Source organism: Scophthalmus maximus, chromosome 3 (assembly GCF_022379125.1).
Source record: "Scophthalmus maximus strain ysfricsl-2021 chromosome 3, ASM2237912v1, whole genome shotgun sequence".
NCBI classification, from domain to species: Eukaryota; Metazoa; Chordata; class Actinopteri; order Pleuronectiformes; family Scophthalmidae; genus Scophthalmus; species Scophthalmus maximus.
This window is the reverse complement of record NC_061517.1, coordinates 18210191-18229155: the sequence shown is the minus strand read 5'-3', so window position 1 is coordinate 18229155 and position 18965 is coordinate 18210191. Positions and strand designations below refer to the sequence as shown.

The 18965-nt window shown below is 44.0% G+C and overlaps 1 protein-coding gene across 3 annotated transcripts in view; it reads left to right on the top strand.

Annotated features, from left to right (window-relative positions):
• Nucleotides 1–18965, top strand: part of nphp4 (nephronophthisis 4) — a 142162-nt gene that overhangs the window by 2095 nt on the left and 121102 nt on the right. For all 3 annotated transcript variants that reach the window (XM_047330937.1, XM_047330936.1, XM_047330935.1), the window contains exon 2: nt 564–707. In XM_047330937.1, coding sequence (XP_047186893.1) covers nt 573–707 — 135 coding nt within the window. In that variant the 5' untranslated portion in view covers nt 564–572. The remainder of the gene's footprint in view (nt 1–563; nt 708–18965) is intronic.

Genomic DNA, 18965 nt, shown 5'->3' with positions numbered 1-18965 from the left:
AAGGGGACCGTCACATTTGATCAGTAGCACGATGAAGTTGACTCGCACAAAACACCAGCGTCAGCATGTTACGGCTGCTCTTTTAAATTCGGCTGAGGGATCATCCACCACAGATCATCTCAACGTGGCCGATTGTCTAAATAAACACATAGTTGACACAGATCCAATGTGGAATTAGTGTCGATTGCTGTACTGTGTGCATGGGCGTACCACTGGGGGGGGGGGGGGGCAGACTACCCAGGGCCCCTGGACGCCCTGGAATTAAACATATTTTGTTAGTGTTTTCTAAGTAATTAGTGTTATAACATAAATTAAAAATGGGATGAATACGTCGGTATTAAAAAACTATGTATTATTGAACTATGTATTAAAAAAAAAAATCAAAAATGGGGGGCCCACAGAGACTGCTTATGGATAGGGCCCAGAATTTGGTGCTACACCCCTGAATGTGTGCACACAGAGTCCAGTGTTTGGATGTTGTTTAAAGATCTTGATGTAAACTCACCAGGAGGCTGATGATATGTAATTTATATCTAATATTCATATCTCCCCCCTCTTTTTAGTCGCCAGAGATGCCAGAGGTGGAACGGGACTTGACCCACCAGCTGCGAGTGACCCTGTTTGATCAAAATCACCGGCACTTCTTCGGGAAGACGTGGAAGAGCCCAGCGCACAGGATGACCAACAACAAGATATGCTTCAATGAGGTAACTTTATTATGAAAGGGATTTTAGGTGACACACTGCTGTGATTTTAAGTGTCGGGTTTGTAGATTCTGAATTAAACTCCCCCTAATGTCGGTTTTTATAAGCATTGGCGTTTACATAGTGAGCTCAGTGTCCGTTCAAGCAAATATCACATTTGTATAGTCATTATTTAATTAAGACCATCTCAAAAGCTCCACCACTCACAGCTAAATGAACAGCGGTGATCGGGATGTGTTATGCTTCAACTCTCTCGAATGATCCAGCACAAACAGCTGGTCACACAATGCCCCCATTGCCAGTAATTCATTCCATTTGCACCCAAAGAAAAAGTCCCATTTCATTAGTGTTTCAGTCCATTTTTGCACTGTGCAAGCAAACAGCATATTTTCTTATGTGCAGCAACAACTTAGGAAGTTTTTACGTAGGATTTTTTCAAGAGAAAAGCACGATGGCTACAGTCCAAATGTGAAATCAGCTGCTGACACGGACAATTGTAGATCAGTTAGAAATCAGGCAGTCGCCAAGAACGACAAATGCTCAGTTTGTTTCTCAGGGTTGAGAGGTGATAATGAATGTGTCAGTTGAAGACCTCTGTGGTTAAACTGTTCTTACGACCCCTGGAAAACTTTGTTTTTTAAATCTCAAGTATATCTGTGTACCTTTTAAACAGGCAGCAATAGCAAAGTTTAATAGAATCAAAGTTCAGAAATACAGCATCCATATCATTTATTTTGAGTTTAACACTCCGCCTCGTCTTATCTCCTTTTATCTGGACTGTGTGTTTGTACGCTTTTATCAGATTTGGTTGACAGCGATCTATCATCATAAGTAAACAGCTCCACTGGGGCAGTGGCAATATACCCTCTATTATGATATATCTATGTTCATACTGAAATATCAGTGTGTAACACGATGTACAAAATTTTCTGGAGGATTTAAAATAGAAAATCTTAATAATGTATAAAATAACCAGACAGCCATAAAGCAGTCCTGCTCACTGATTTGCAACATCGCTTGTAATGAAACTAACAGATTCCAGAATGATAAAGCAAAACCTCTGACAGTGGCAAATAAAAAAAAAACATCAACCTATGAATGGTCAAACACAACAAGGAAATGACCAACGGCAAAGGTCCCCGTCTGGAATCAAATGAAAGAAGTTGTGGCTGTTCGACATGAATGGGCTGTAATTAAGTGATTGTTCATAGTATGAAACTAATAGTAAAAAACTGATTTGCTCGAGGCTCTGCACACCCAGAATTATGTTGTGCCACCAAACTTTTTTAACTAGTCAGGTGAAACCATAGGCTGTATATAGAGCTGCAACAATTGACCACGGGGAAGTGAAGCCAGTGCGGGAAGGGCCTGAAGCCTGTATTCTTTGGAATCACCAGCAGTGGGCGACTCCAACGGTTACAAAAAGAAGAATGAGAAAATGATGAGAAAAAGATTTCACTTCCCGCATGATTTATATCCGTCAGCAAACATTTTCCTGAGTTTGTGGTCTCAATCTGTACCTTCAAGTCTTCTCCAATACAGCGTGAAGTTCGTTTAGTAAATAGTGGTCCCATTTAAAAAGTAAAATAGACGATAAAGCGCATTGTGCATTGGGACGTGGATACAGCGTGATTGACAGCTAGTGCCGTCCAATCAGAGCATGGTTGCAGGTGTAGGTGGACGCGCGGTGGACGAGCGGTCAGACCCACCCCTCGCTCCTCCAAATGTGGTTACAACTGGTTCCAAAAAACCAAGATGGCGCTGGTCAAAATGCTAAACTCGAGGCTTTAAAGCGGCAGTTCACAAACCCACGGGTGATGTCGGGGTGGGTTGCCACTTGGGTGTAACCCTACGTGGTGCGACAAAACTAATAGGAGGTCCAGACATGTCACACTAGCTCACATGGTCACTGTGGCACGTCAGACCAAAGACTGCCCTGGCCAAATGTTTTTACTCGTGGTCTGTCGAAAAGCGAACGTAAACTTGGTGGCGGGAGCATTGACCTTGTGTTTTTATCAGACATTTCTTATCAATAACTTTTGTCACTGCCCTTGCATTCACTGTAGCCAATCAGCACATCCTAACTTCTCTGGCGCTTGTTTAATTCTGCATATCAAAACAGAGTGAACTCTGCATGAGAGAACGTGTCTCCTGTGGTTCCGTATAGAAATGAAACGGAAGCAAATTGTTTGGTCTGATGGAACCATTAGGTCTGGTGTAAAATGAGAACCCGCTGTGCGACTGGACCACGGTTGTGACCGGTCATTGATAATTGAGTTGATAATGTGTCCCTCTGTAACTGTACAGGTAAATTGCTATTGACAAAGTCAGTGTCCCTGGAGCTGCTGGGCTTGGCTTTGAATTTCTGTAATTCTTGAAGCAGATAAAACCTTGACGGCATCTTGTTCATGGATCCCAGTTGTTTTATGTGCACCACCAGTCAGTCATAATATGCTGGCGGTCTGCCATTGTGGAGACCCTAGTGTATTTTTTGATTTGATCTCGACTGTCTCAGTTTTCACACAAAGATGAAATTGATTTTCCGCCAGCCGGCATGAACTCGGTACAGGAATCCAACATCCGATGGTTCCCACTATTGTAATTCCGGCTCCTTTAACGTGTTGTAACTCATGTAGCACTAAAACAGTTCTCTGCCACCTTCGTTACAGGTCTAACTCTCAACAGGTTCAGCAGCCCCTGCTGTGACCCGCAGGCAGCTTGTTAGCAGCAGATACACAAAACCCGTGAGAAGACCAGTGAAATTTGAAATGGACCGTTTGGCCTAACCGCATCAATCAATCACCTGAAACATCACGACTAAGTTTGTGTGGAGCCTTTGGCCACAGCCGCATTCTGCTTTGGACTGAAGTTCACACCCAGGCAGGCTGCCAGGCATCCCAACCAAAAGTTATCACTTATTCTTTTTACAAGACACACTGGTGGAATATTGGTCAGTCTCAGTAATAATCGCTGCATTTAAACGCACACACACACACACACACACAAAACCACAACCACAAGACAGATACACACATTCAACACAATTCTATGTAGTCTCTTTGACTATACATAAGAATGTGACTAAAGCATGTTTTTCTATAATAGGTTTTTAATATGTATTACCCCCGTGTTGCTGTAGCATGATCAACCAGTCTTGAACAGTCAGGATATTGATTGATTAACAACTATATAGATAACTGATTCATAATTTCAAGTCACGTGGGTAAAATAAGTACTAAACCCAAACATGACCTGCGACAGCATCTGAACTGTGAATTTTCATCTCATTTTAAATGTCACATCGGTTTAAATTGAGCTTTTTGATTTTTAATTTTTTTTTATTTGATTGGTTTTTGTTCATTTGGAGACAACATGTTGGCCTTGCTCGCAATAGGCACCGCTCATTATTAGTTTAACACGTCGTAGCCTCAACTGTTGATCAATGACATTAAAGAAGTAATTGACAAATTAGGGTGTGGCAAGAAAATTGTTATTTGTGGCTGTAAATTCATCTTTGTGGAAAGTCAGCTTGTTGAGGGCCTGAAGCGCAGCAGCTCCTCATATGGAGAGGCGATCATTTCAGAATTTGTTTACACACCTCGTCCCTTTTCGCTCCATGTTATTGGTTACTGGTTGCTTGATTTGGGATTTGAATTAGAATGTGCTTTGTGGTGTGGATGATGTCGCCCCGCAGTTAAACGTTGGGGTTCTTGTTTCGCAGACGTCTCCAGTCGCACTTTGCTGTACTCTTTCTTTCCGTTTCTTTAGTTTTCCCGGCCATTGTTCTCTCTTTCTTTTCTCCTCTGCAATCATCATTAGACACAGGGAACAAAGAAACAAGTCAAAATATGTGATGTACTCTTTGAAAGATGTGCTTTGATGACGAAACTTCCTATTACTTCTGGAAATTCAAAGGACGACGTCGCAGCAACAGAGGACTTGTGACACAAAAGACAAAATATACAACACTGATATTGAACTGTGCCACAGATCAGATTATCCTCACGGTATCCGTTCATCTTGAACAAGGATTTTCTTTTGTCTAGCTGGGCGCCCCGTGGTGTTTCTTGTACAGTAAGTAAAGCTGAAGTTCAAACAGCGCTCGACGCCACACGGTGCAGTCCAGAGCTTTTCTAGTCAGATGTGCGGAGATGAGATCTAACTGGGCCAAATGATGGCACCACACTAGTATGTTAAAACACAGCACGACACTTGAGCTATAATTCATTTGACTTGTAGTCTAAATTTGGTTTCAGCTGTTAATTCCACAATCCGGGGCGCGTTTGCTTGATTTAATTATATTGTTATTCCATACGATTAGTCTCTATAGGTGAACCTGCTGGGGATTATTTGGGGATAATATTTCAACGTAAGTGCTACTGCAATGTCTGAGTTTTGGTACTGATTCCAAAACAATCCTTTATTATGTGTTTCTTCCCCCACAAAACTCATCGTTTCTATTAAAAAAAGATCCCGAAAACTCTCAGATGTTGAATATTGTCTAAACACAAGCATGCATTTTATGATTTTGCCCTAAAACTGTCCAAGCACAATTATGAGCCTGACCAGAAACTAGATAGATAGATAGATAGAGACTTTATTGTTAATTTAAAGGAAAATACAACAAAATTCAGGTGCACTCAAGTACTGGGCTCAATATAAATATATATAAATATATATCATTCATCATTCATCCATACTCACTCATACTCACAATCATGCCAGCATATTTACCCTAAGCACTCATTGCCGACGTCCATATTGCCTATGACAGTAAAGTGCATTGCGTACGATAAATAAATTATTGCACATTAATGCTGACATGTATTTGGGGGGTGCGCTTTCAGTTCGCAGTTCAGTGTGGTGATGGCTTTAGGATAAACACTGTGGAAAAGAAAAATCCCCCAAAAGACTGGATACCCAGCGCAATAAACCCTGTCGGTGATGAATGATACTGTACTGTGTGAAACAACGAGGCCCCTTTTTTTGCCCCTCGGGAAACGGGAAGCAAGGGAAAGGAGTCAACTGAGGTCGCAACCAAATAGTTCACACGAGCGATAAACCGATGTGTTAACATGTCGCCCTTTCCTTGGAGTTAGGCATGGAGTTTTTCTTCTGTAAGAGCAAGGATTTCACTGCCCTTTGTTCATGTGCATTAACTCCCTCTAGGATAATCCAGGATCAAATGGCAACAAACAGAAAGGCAGCACTCCGATGGCAGGGCCCTGGCAACAGTTCGCTCAGCGACACAACACGTCAGCAGGCCCTTCCTGCTATTACACGACATTAAACATCGATCCCGCGGTTGACAGACGCAGCCTCGGCACAGTGCCTGCCAGAGAGGCTTCTTTTGAACGGTTGCGAACTACAAAATGTACCCCAATGTAGTCTTATCACTCGGAAACTCGTCTCCCAGCAGCATGTTTGCCGTCGCCTTCCAACTCTTCCTGTTCTTTTTTGGGACGGATAAGCGGGAACAGCTGGATGTCTGTGTTCCCCCTCAATCAGACATCTGAAGGTCTCTGCGCGCGGTGGGGCGGAGGCCAGTCACCCACCGGCCCCCCCCCCGATCGCATCAGAGCGCCGCCGAACTCCTCTGTAGCTCCCGACGTCGGGGAGGAGCCTGATCCGCTCACGGTGTCGCCGGTTGCACAAGATGTTTTTCAGAAACACTTTCTAATGGAAAGAAAAACCCTGAGCTGTAGCCTGCTGTTAAAAGGCAGAGTGTTGAATAAGTCTTTTTCTCTCTTTTTTTCTCACAGCGACACCAATGAGTCACAGCCATGGCACATTTCTAAATTTCCACTTCTGTCACCATCTGCTTTTTCTCCCCCGTTTCCTCCGCTTGATGTTATTTTGATCGAACAATCTCTCGCCCCACTTTGATCCGCCATTACAGTCACAGCCTGTATTCAAACCCACTTGGCATCCCAATAAGCATCCAAATCCCATTATCCATACAGGGTAATAATATGAACCACATCATATCCTATCAGGATGATAAAGTGGGCCTGGCCCTCTCTGTGTCGCACCAGCTTTTTTTCTTTTTTTTTATTGGATTTGGCCTGATGCACTCACATTTATGCTGGTGTTTATGAGTGGCAAATTGCTGTTTGATATCCAAATAATGTCAGGGGAGGGGGTGCGGGGGGACGGGTTACTCTCCTGAGTTACAGGCGTGCAGTGAAAATTGCAAGGCCCCCCTCACCCCTCCCACCCCACTCAGCCATGATTGATTGGGTTTAATATCTGGTGAAAAGCAAAGATGTGCCGTGATTAAAAAGAGAGCGAGAGAGAGAGAGCTCTCGCTGAATCCATTTTCTCGCTTTGTCTCCGCTCTTCTTGACAGTGACGATGTCTGTCGCTTGTTTTTTCCTTTTTTGTGTGTCTGGCGCTCTACGGCGTTGTTTATGATTTGTCAAGGCTGCCTCTCTAAACTTGTATTTTTGAAAGTGGGGCACAGTTTTTTTGGGGGGGGGGGGGGGGGGGGGGGGGGGTTTGACAATTTGACTTGTTTGTCAGGGCTTCAGACAAACTCTAATGTATGCGATGCAGCGAGCATGGCCCATCGCTGACAAATCCGCTGTGAAAATGTTGGCCTGAACGTGTCCCGTTCGTTTGGATGCACAAAGGGAAATGTAGGGTGCTGTGCCCTCTCTTTGATTGGCTACTGATGCCGTGGTCACACAAGGCCACTTTGTCTGTCCATCTTTGTGTTTGTGTAGACCTCAAAGCAAAGTGACTGATGTCGAGTTTTTGTCCCTTTCTAACCCCAGAACAGGGTCTCAATCACCCGGGCTACGCGTACACCTTCTGGTGTTGCTGGTTTTTTGTCAGATTGTCTGACAGTTGTTCGAATGTTTTCTAGCGTCAGTCTCAGTGAGCGCTGCGGGCAGCAGAGGGCAATGTTGCGCTACTCGCGGTGCCGGCGGAGGAGCGGAGCGAGCGGAGGTGGGGGGGGGGCAAGAGAGAAATGTGCACCTCTCTGCATTGTCTCTCGCTGTGATCACTTATGAGGCCGACAGCTGGGCTTCGGTAAAGGCCAAGGCAAAGTTTGGTCCGTGTCCGTGCATCCTCTGCTTTCCTAGACCCTCCGAATGTTGTTTGGCACGACGCTGGTAGCACTGCATGAGAGAAAGTGGGAGCAACATGGACACGTGGATGTTTTAATTCATTTTTTCGATCTCGATTCTCTTCCCCCCCCCCCTCTCCTGACCTCAACCACCCAGCTCTTACGCAAACCCTTTAACCCCTAAATTGTGGACTGCCATGTCTTAGATCCACATAATGTGTTAAAAAATCACTCACCAACACGAACACACACACACACACACACACACACACACACACACACACACACACACCGCCAGCCTTATTACATGACTTCAAAAGCGTTGAAAAGCAGAAGAGGACTGTGCCTCGCCGAGGGGGAAACATTTGAACATCAGCCGCGCCACTCCTCGCCTTTTGTTTCTTGAGTCGCTGTTTTCTCTGAAGCGCGCGCCGGTTTCAAAGTAAAGAATCCCATACGGCTCGGAGGACTGCATGACAGTAGTCACGTCCTGTAAAATGTTTGTCCTTAAAGCGCGGAATAGGTTGCCAAAATGAAGCTGTCAGTGCAAAAAAACCAAGCCACCGTTGAATCTCTGAGTCTCCCCAGGAGATACACACACACACACACACACACACACACACTCCAGAAAGGCCGGCTCAGCTGAAGAAAAGCACTCTTTCGGAGTCGGGTATGTTTGTTGTGCTGTGCAGTGTCTCGCAGTCTACCACGTAGGAGGGCACGGCGCGCGTGATTCACATCTATTCGAGCGTGTCCGTTCGGCTATCACGCAGGAGGAAGCTCTGCCCCTTACGCCAGTGTTTAGGGAAAAGGTGAAATCCCGTAGCGCTCGTGTCAACAGCGCTCATTCAACAGAATTGGGAAAAACATTTTGTTCCTCCCTCTGAGTTTCGTCGGCGTCTTGAGCTAAATACAAGCAAGCCGCGATGGAAGGAGCAGGCTGATCCAACCTGTGACCTTTAGTTTAGCCGGTTCGTGAGTGATGCTGCTTCTTTGATTCGCCCTGTGGAAAAGCTGTCAGTCCTGCATAATATTGTACTAATGACATCCGAGTGAATGACATTTTTCTGTAGTCTTGCTTAAGATATGTCATTAATGTATTTCATTGAGTGTTTGCTGTTTTTTGTTTTGTTTTTTTGAGCCCACAGTTTTAACCAGTTTGCTGTGACTACAGTCTTCAGAATGTAAACAGGATCACAGTGTAGTTACAAGACGTCTACATGGAGGTCAATAGTTTCATCGTGGGCAAGTTGAAAAACCCTTCTGCTAAATGAAAAACTGAATGGTGTTGAAGTATCGATGGAGGCACTGCATTTTGCGGTTGCTGTATTTCCTTTCAGACAAATTAGCAGCTACTTTTGCATCCATCCCTATTACCACCAGACCTCTTCAACGATGGGGAAAAAAGTGACAGTATTCCCTATGAAAAAAAATTATGTTAGGGAAATGTACTGATCAAGTTTCTTCATTAAATTAATCAAGTTTTCTTTATAAATTACTTAATTCCAGGCTCACCCCTGCCAGTTCTTTGCATGTGGAAGGCGTGACAGAGTAATGTCTTTTATGTGTTTGAATAATCAGTGCACTGTAGATCATACATAGGCAGAGTTCATCACATAAATAAAACACCACAGAGATTATTGAAAGCCATCTGCGTTGCCGCCTCACTGTGATCGTGTGCTCTTGTAACTTAGAGTGTTTTTGCATTCAGTCATAATAAGAATTTATACAGCACCTTTCAGAACAGCCGTCGCAAAGTGCTTTGCAAAGAGGCTGGATAAAAACAAGCAATACCAAATATCAAAGATGATAGGCAAAAAAACCCAAACCCATTTAAGATCAAAGACAACAAATAAAAGTATAGTGGCAAATTTCCCATGGTCCATCGATGTCCCTTTGCCCTAACTGCCATTGTTACACAGGTAGATAGAAGTGATCTTACGCAGACCCAGTACGAAAGATTTTCCACTCCACCGCTTATTGCAATTTATTTTGTTATTTATTGACGTTGTTTGTGCAGAGGAACATACCGGAGGATTTCATTACTGCGGCTGAACTAGCTTGTTGGTCTTTTCCCGGTCTGGTGAGAACGGTGTGCGCTCCCTCTACCCATATAAACCCCTTCCTGTGCATTTAACCGCCACCAAATAATACAAGAGCTGAACAAAATAATATAACATGCCAACAGTAAACATAAATGCAAAAAGAAAAACAACATTGTCTAAACTTTAACAGTTAAAAGTAATGAATAAAGAAACAAAATGAATACCTCAATCGATTAAAAGCAAGTTTTGAGAGATGATTTCAATACAGATAGTGACGTTTCAAGTCTGAATTCCTCAGGTAAACTATTTCAGAGGGTGTGTGTACGAAACAGATCATGGAAGAGTTCATATAAATCTGAATTCACGCTTCTGTTGGACGACTGTCAGGTGTCTTGCATGTGTCATACACAGCAAATATGTATGTATTCGCTGTGGTGTTATTGTTTGTCTCGTACGTGTTCGATCAGCTGTGTAGAGTCAGTCTATTCAGTCTATTCAGTATTCAGCTTCTTTCAGCGCTCTTTGGGGACCTGTGTTCGTGGCATGCTTGTATAAAAAGCTACTTGCAGTGTACGTGTGCTATTTGTCAGTCATTTTTTCAGTACATCTTTACAGGAAACTGTAAACATAACCATCACCGTGGCAAATGTAACAATAGGAAAAAACACTTTTTGTCATCACAGTTAGACTAGATCCATTTTTCCCTCGACGTTGACAATGAAATGTTCTACAGACACGCATTCAGTCAGCATTCAAAACGTGTCGAGCTTAATGCCCCAGACCGCCATTGTTGTCCAAAAACGATTAAAAAACCCACTGCGTGAAATGAGGCAGCCTTCAAAAACAAAGCTATATTTCCATGAGCAGTTTCTAAAGATTTACACCTCCCGAAGAAATAAAAAAGGCTTGTAGCTCGAGTGCCCCGGACGGCGTACGGGAGTCGGAGTGTTCACAAAGGACTAAGACCTTTTCATGAGATTGGTAGAGAAATGTAGACTAACAGCATCAAGACATTATTGCTTACTTACCTCAAAGTAGCCTTAAAGGCCCCTGCACCCCGGCGGATAAATGGCCAGCAGTAAAACATGAACCTAAATTGAGTCCTTCTATGTTCTGTCTAACAGTCTCAATTTTACCTTGTACAAGGTTTGGCACTTCCTGCGGTAAATGCAGCAGCAAGCCTATGTGAAACCTGTCCGCTTGATAAAAGCGTATATGATTGATGGACAGAGGAGCCGCCACGGCGGCACAGACGGGCCTTCAGCTTACCTTGGTGCTTAATTCCTTTTCTCCTAACCGGCACGCCGCGCTAAGAGATATACGCTTCAATTATACATGGGGACGGCCGCGGCGGCGGGACGGCGCCCGGGAGCCGATCAATATTTCAGCTCCAAGGAGACCAAACATCTAGCGGAGCAGCTGGCGCCCTAACAGCTTAACACGCTGGAGTGGTGCACCTCGTAATGCTCAGCTATGTACTGAAGGTGTGTGTGTGTGTGTGTGTGTGTGTGTGTGTGTGTGTGTGTGTGTGTGTGTGTGTGTGTGTGTGTGTGTGTGTGTGTGTGTGTGTGTGTGTGTGTGTGTGTGTGTGTGTGTGTGTGTGTGTGTGTGTGTGTGTGTGTGTGTGTGTGTGTGTGTGTGTGTGTGTGTGTGTGTGTGTGTGAGAGACCGAGGGAATTCAAGGGCCACAAGAGCCACTGCTGAGGTGACAGTAGGGAGCGATGAGAGCCTCGAGGAGGTGTTAGATGTGTGTGGTGTGTGTGTTGACTTGATTCCTGACTCTTCTTCCTCCATACCCACATATTTCATTTCTCTTTTCCATCACCCCCCCCCCCCCCCACACACACACATTGTCCCTGTACTTTTACTATCAGCTCTCTCTGGGGTCGGCGCTTGGTGTGTGTGTGTGTGTGTGCGAGGGATGGGGAGACACTGAGACAGACAGACAGACAGACAGAAAGTTATTCCGTCTGCCTTGTACTTTGTCGTTCCAGGCTTTGACATGTCAATTCCAACTTTACCTTTTTTGGAATCTGGCGGTCCTGGCAGTGTTCCTCCAATCCTTTCATGGTTGTGTATCTCCCGCATTGCTCCCGCATTGTGGCGCATTCACAGTCAGTGCCCGCGATTTGTCTGTGAGGCATTTTCAGAAAGGATTTGCAAAATGTCAGGAGAGCGAAACCTGGGTGACAAACTAAGACTTTTACCCAACGAGCACTGAGATCTGTCGTTGGCAAAGCCGGGTATGATGTAAAATGCAGAATCTCTGGATTTCGCCGGAGTCGGGGACAAGGCAGTGAACACCAGAGGCACTGAAGCAAAAAAAAAGAGAAGGGGACTCGGGGAAAAGGTTACGGTGAGTTGTGCTGATTAGGAGGTTTTTCTCTACGTGCAGGCGTGTTTTATGGAGACCGGAGTCAGTGCTGGTGCTGACTGTGGGCTGGAACTGTCACCGAAGCAAGTTGGTTTTAGGGGTTATGTCAGAGGCCGGCATCGCTCTTTCATCTTTTTAATTTCTCGGCTGTGATCCAGAGCGTATAGCCAGTCGGGACACATGCAACTCAGAGCCAACTCTCCCTCAGTTGTCAGCACATCACTAAGTTTCTCCCGCTCCAAGTCAGTTTGGAGCCAGTTTCCATCTTCATCAATGTCCGTCTTCTCCATATAGTATCTAGAGAAGAAAGAGTTTGCTTGTTTCCTTCACGCAAACTCAGCGTGTTTTCAAATGAGTAGCGTTCTGATTAAAATACCCACTTTTCAAGCTTTTCGTTGATCAATAACTCAAAAGGGACACATTTTTCCTGCTTGACCTATTTCTTCTGATCTTTTAGCATGGCATTGAACACAGCCCAAGTAATGCAAGAGACAAAGGCACAGATTGGCCTTTGATTCAGTAGATTTTGCTCTTCAAAATGAGAGCAAAAAGGCAAATGAACTGCATGGTGCTGCTGCATGGTGCTGTGCACCAATGTGAGATTGATGCCGCTGCATGAAGCAAAGATGGCTGGCCCCGATACCAGCCGCGGAGCCGCTGCGGCAAGATCAACCTCCGACTTCATTCAGGCAGAATCAGTGGCCATTAGAAATGAGGAGGACTTTTGTGTTGTACGCCAAACACGTGGCCATGCACCTGGGAAACCTGGACGGTGACATGATTTGGAGAGGGTTTACTTTTTTTCCCTTCAAGAAATAAAAGAATCTGGTTGAAAAACTCCACAAACGTTTTCAGGCACTTTCTTTGTCCCCTTTATTAACAATTACTACAGCATATCAACAACCTGAACGGGGAACGCTTTTAATCTGCTGGAGTTGCATTCGTGCAAATCTCATGACATCTCAATTTCTTCAAGGTAAAATCTCTTGTAACTTGTTAAAAGGCCAAAAATGTTTGAAATGAATGTGTAAAATGTTTTCGCTGAATGCATTCAGTCCATAGACGAACAACTGCGTACGGTTTCACCTGTACGCGATGTTTGACCAGCGGCTGACCTCTAGCGGCTGTGTTCATAACTACGGCTCGAGGTCCGCGCTCTTTAAAACCACCACATACAGTATGGCGTATTGCGCTGCTTCAACAACGACCTGTCTGGCTGTGTGATTTGGAGGACAGTCAACCACAAGTAAACATGATAACAAATCGCCGTATAATGAGAGTTTTCCGTGGCAACCCGCTGTCACGTCACCCATTGGTTTTGCGAACCGCTGTTTTGAAGCCTCGATGTTTTGCATTTCGACCAGCGCCATCTTGGCTTTTTTTGGAACCAGTTGGAGGAGCAGGAGGTGGGGCCTGACTGAGAGCTCACCCAGTGCACGTCCACCTTAGCCTGCAAGCCATGTACCGATTGGACGGGACTGGCTCTCAGTCACACCGTATCGGCGCACCAATGCTTTATTAAAGAAAAATTGAAACTAGCGATTGAGACGTTAGAAGTACAATCAGTTTCTCATAGACGTCTATAGAAACTGACCGCAGGCTTCGGGCACTTCCGCGTTGGCTTCACCTGGTGACTACGTCCATTTTTATACAGCCCGTGGTTGGTTCAAGAAAATTATTGAGGTTCAGTTGCATGCATGCAGGCCAGGCCTCCTGATCCACAATGGAAATAAAAAGGTCCGCTAGATGCTTCAAATTGTCTGTAGTGTTAAAATGGCCTCAGATGACGCTTTTTTTGAAAAATGGGAATTACTGCTCTGTGAAAGTCGTTGCCGGATAAAAATCACATCACTGTCAACCACATTCCTTGGAGGGGATACCACATAATTGGGCCGTTTTCTCCGGTAATTGCTGCTGTCCTCTCATTTTGGCTGATAGATCAGCTTTCCCCTGTCCTCCACCTGTTCTGTTCTATTTTTTTCCCCTCCCTGTTTTGTCGTTATAACAATTTTTTATATCAAACCACTTTTTATAAAATTCAGCCACACTGCAAACCTGGGGGAGGGGTTCAATAGTTTCAAATTTTCAATGACTTTGGGTCTAATCATCTAATTCATACTGCTTCTGACTGTCCAGGGGTCTTTTTTTGCGGTTTGGTCTCTTTTGGGTTGTTTTTCCATAGGTTGGTTTGATGTTGGCCTGTGAGGTACCTGCTTGATTAAAGTCTATTAATTTCAACTGTCACACACACGCTCATGCTCAGAAACACATCTTATCTGCCCCAGCTGCGATCCACTGACGTTACATGGCCACGAGGACGCCCGAGTCCTCCATCCCTGTCAATTTTCTCTGCCACTCTATCATCCACGCGACACCTCTCATCTCTCCTATGCTGGTGACAGTCGTAGAGTTTCACACCGAGAGGATCTGTGATGCTGATACCCGCTGATTCTGTGACTGTCAAATGACTTACTGTATCTCTTTCTCTCTCTCTTTCCCTCCCCCTCAAGGCATTTGGCTATGCTGCCAAAAACTAGTATCAAAACATTACAGCCAAGAATCTTCCCGCTTCCGTACTTGGCATCGTGTGACTTCATGAGCTCAGCTGTGGCTCTGAGTTCTTTGACTATGTATCATTATTTTTGTTGTGCACCATATACAACAAACAGACACAAAAAGCATTTCCCCCCTCCTGGCTGCAACACACTGTAGCTTTCCTCAGTAAGAAGGCTACGAGATGGCAGCTGGGTTCGGCCCACGCCAAAAACGCGAATTCAAGCTGACCGTGACGTTTGAGCGCTCGTAAGTTGAATCAATTTCACGCCGTTATCCATGGCCGCTACTCACGTCTACTTATGTCGTTACTTCCTCAGTCCTGGAGTGATAAGGACCCGTGCAAACTGATTCGACGTCAGAGCCGTGGTATACGCTCAATGTACCATGGCTATGAACCAATCAGATCGCTTGATTTGAGCAACCCATTTTATAACATAAAATAATCCTTAGTTTCAGACTATATATATTAGATTATACTCACAATTAATTTGATTAGTTGTCGGTACCATATATATGTGTGTGTGTGTGTGTGTGGGGGGGGGGGCTGCAATAAGCGATTCTTTTTGAATTTTATGACATAAAATTGTGAACATTTTTGATCGTGTTTCTCAAACCTAGAGATGATGTTTTGTTTTGTTCACAAACCAAAGATATTCTGTCAGCCGTCATAAAACCATCATAAGACGCTGAAATCAGACATATTTGACTTTTTTTCCCCTCACAAATACTACTTAAACTGATTAATGGACTCTCAAAATAGTTGGTGGTTGATTTAGTATTCGATTACTAACCTATTATTAATTGTTGTGGCTTTATGTAGATATAATTCATAAAACCCTGATTATGAATTCATCTACTTTTTCCCCTATATGCTCACAGCCTTTTGTCCACCTTAGGTACATACAGGTTCACGTATAATATGTGAATAACCAAAATATCCATGTAGACACGTCGAGTGGGTCTATTATCCGAGTCCCAGGTAGCTGACATGAGCGCTTCCAGCTTCCCAGCAAGCACGCCGGCTAAATGGAAATGCCCTATTCGCTTTTCTTTTGGGAAGCCTCCGGGGTCCCAAACCGGGGCCCAGTCAATTACACTCCTGGTGCTCTAGATCGCTCTGTGCATAACCAATGCTCATTTGCAGCCTCTTTGTTTTGTGCAGAGCCCGTGATTCCCCCTCCGGTGCTTGCCCCGGTGCTCACATGTTGAGCTTTTCAGTGACCACCTCGAGAGGGCAGGAAGAATTAGCTTCAGCTTTCACACTCTGATGGTACTGTGAGAGGTTCATTATTGTCTGTTTAGCACCAACTGCCAGTAACGGGGCTCCATGAACCCATTGCACAATGCGTTTGTTCATTTTTTCCAAAAGGAAGTTCCATGTACACATTTACAAACCACTGATTCTTGATTGATTCTCTTTTTTTTGTTTCATTTTTTTGTTATCACCTTTGAAATATACTATATACAAATATCCCAAACCCACAAAGGGGATAGAGCTAAATCCCCAGAAGCTGTAAACAGTAGTGACTTCAACCTATATGCCTATATAATTCCAGACCACTTCTGTCCGTCCCCCAATATGATTGAAGTTGTGGATATTTAGAATCGATAACTGCTCTGTTGACAGTCGTTGCGCAGTATAACCTCTCATTAGGTCTGACGTACACTACGGTACACAGGGCCAATGCAGGATGCATTGGCAATGACAACTCCCACTCAAATACTTGCATCAATAAGTTATTTAAAAACTAACAAGAACTGAGCTGACGTCTGTTGGCACATGCGTCGCAGCATTTATTGTTAGTTCAAAACACTACAGTGCTTTCATTTCTTTTAATTTGCAGTACAGCAATTCTGTTATAGAGTGTTTTATTGAAAAACTGTGTGTTTCTAGGGGGCAGAAACATCACTGTAAATGCTTTTGCGTATCTTAATCACGAGTTGCTTGTGGCTACATCTTTATTTTTTTGAATTATAGTGCACATGCACATTTTCCTCTGTTATCGCCTACACAAAATTAAGTGCTGAAGTGAAATGGAATCTAACCAAGCCTGAAGAAAGACATGATACAAGAGGTGCGGCCGCAGAGAATTCCCCACAGCTCCTGCGTATGATGCCGTTATCAGGATTCATGCATGTTTTTTAATACAATCAGAAATAATGTATCGAGGAACAAGAAACCCTCTTACAAATGTGCCAAGTTTACATAATAAAAATCAAACAACCCAAGGAGAAGCCAGCCATTCCAATAGATCTCTGAAAAATCTGCCCCATTGCCTTGTAGGTGGGGATGTTGAGTCACATATCCTTTTTTTTTAAAAGTCTAGATTATATAATTACTTCATTTTCTTTGGAAAAGGGCAAAGCGTGTACACTGGATTTCAAGCTAAATACTTTGATAGTATAATGTCATGACTGTTTCTACTTTTTAGTGACATTTAGTGGCTTAGGGGACCATTAAACACTATGTTCCTGGGTCTGGCCCCATCGTGCTTTGTCCCTGCTGTGAAGCAGGATCTAAACAACACGCATCACCAGGTTGGAAAAAGAAATGAAAAAGTCTCTAAGGTGTGACAAGATGCAACCAATCGGCTAGTTAACAGAGATAAACTGTTGGTTAAAAATATCTATTTCTGGATGCTTGACACAATTTTAAGTCTCAAAATATTCATACCAGTGGTTGTTGTTTTCTTGAGCATTGACCACATCCTTGTGGAAATCTCGATTATTGCAAATCGCAGAAGGGAGATACACATTTGGTCCATGGGGATTGTTGTGGGTTTTTTTTCTTTGCAGGAGATTGGACCAGAATCAATTTGGATGTGTATCAAAGCTGCGAGGCAGATGAAATAGGAATTCTACCTTTGAATTGGAAATCCATCGAGAACGGTGTCCACATTTGAATTGTTCCGAGACTAGGGTGCCGTCTTTGACCACAATGGAAACTCTGCATTATTACGTGGGATAAGAACTTGGGTGAACACGATATAGAAAATACAAAGACAACATGGACCCCGTCCTCCCACGCTCCTGTTCATATAGCTTGGGATAGTTTCGAGAGAAGTTCATTCAAAGATGAGGCTTTGATTTGGTTGGATGCAAATAAATAAATGAAGGAACGGAGTGAAAGTAAAGTTTTCGGTCTATGAATACTGAATGACTTGCATCTTGGGACGAGGGATATTTTTACTTTCTCAGCTCAGACGGCGTTTGGTGCTACTGGAATATCAGTCTGAATTCCAGCTCAGTACATGCTCAACAATACCTGAGTAAATCTGAATTACCTTTTATTGAGAAAATGGGCCAGATGTCAGATTAGGACAGGTAAATGCCACCAAGATTTCATAAACGGTTTCCATTGACAGCTCAGTGACGAAAACATTTCCACATACACTCGGTGCCTCTGTGTCCAGCTCCCAGTCATTGTTATTCATCCCATTCTGTCTCATTGGCCTATGTTGACAAAGCCTTGAACAGAAATGTGTTGCGGCCGAATCACTTTCAGCAGGACACTTTAATTCGAGCAGACACACCAGTTTGTGAGCCATAGTGTTTTCGTGAATCTCCTCCTTGTCACCAAGGCAGATTCCAACGGACACAAAAACAAGCGGGCCAGACAAATAACTGAATCAAACCGTGGCTTGACGACTATCTTTGCCTCCCACATTTTCCATTTGTATTCAGCAGTGTTTGTGTTTGGAAAAGTAGTAATTTAAACTCACCATGCCCAAAAGTAAAAAGACTGATGTGGCCCAAATAGGAAAGCCTCCGAGGTTCTGAATTTGAATGTATGGCTCTGTTTTGGCTGATAGCTCGGTCTTAGGATACACACAGGCTATGCCGGTAGGGATTGACTCTGTTTTTTCAAGGTAGCTCGCGTCAACTCGTGTCATTTTCCTTTCTGTCGACACTGTCATGTTCTGTTTTACGGTTTTGAAAAAATAACAGGCTTTAGTGTGCTCCGGGACCAATGGATCACTGAGAATCCAGAATTTGTGGGTCAGGCCTCTGTGCATGTAAATGAGTATTGGCTCCGCTGTAGGCAGGCTGTAATGTTCAGTTTGAATGGCAGATCAGAGGATGTAAACAATAGCACCCGGCATGGACTACAAACAGGCTTCCTGTGAACTAGGTGAGGTCAGACCACCCCCCCCCCCCACGTAATCCTAAAGCGTCTCCTCACCAGGGGAACATGCCAACCTCTCGATGTCACA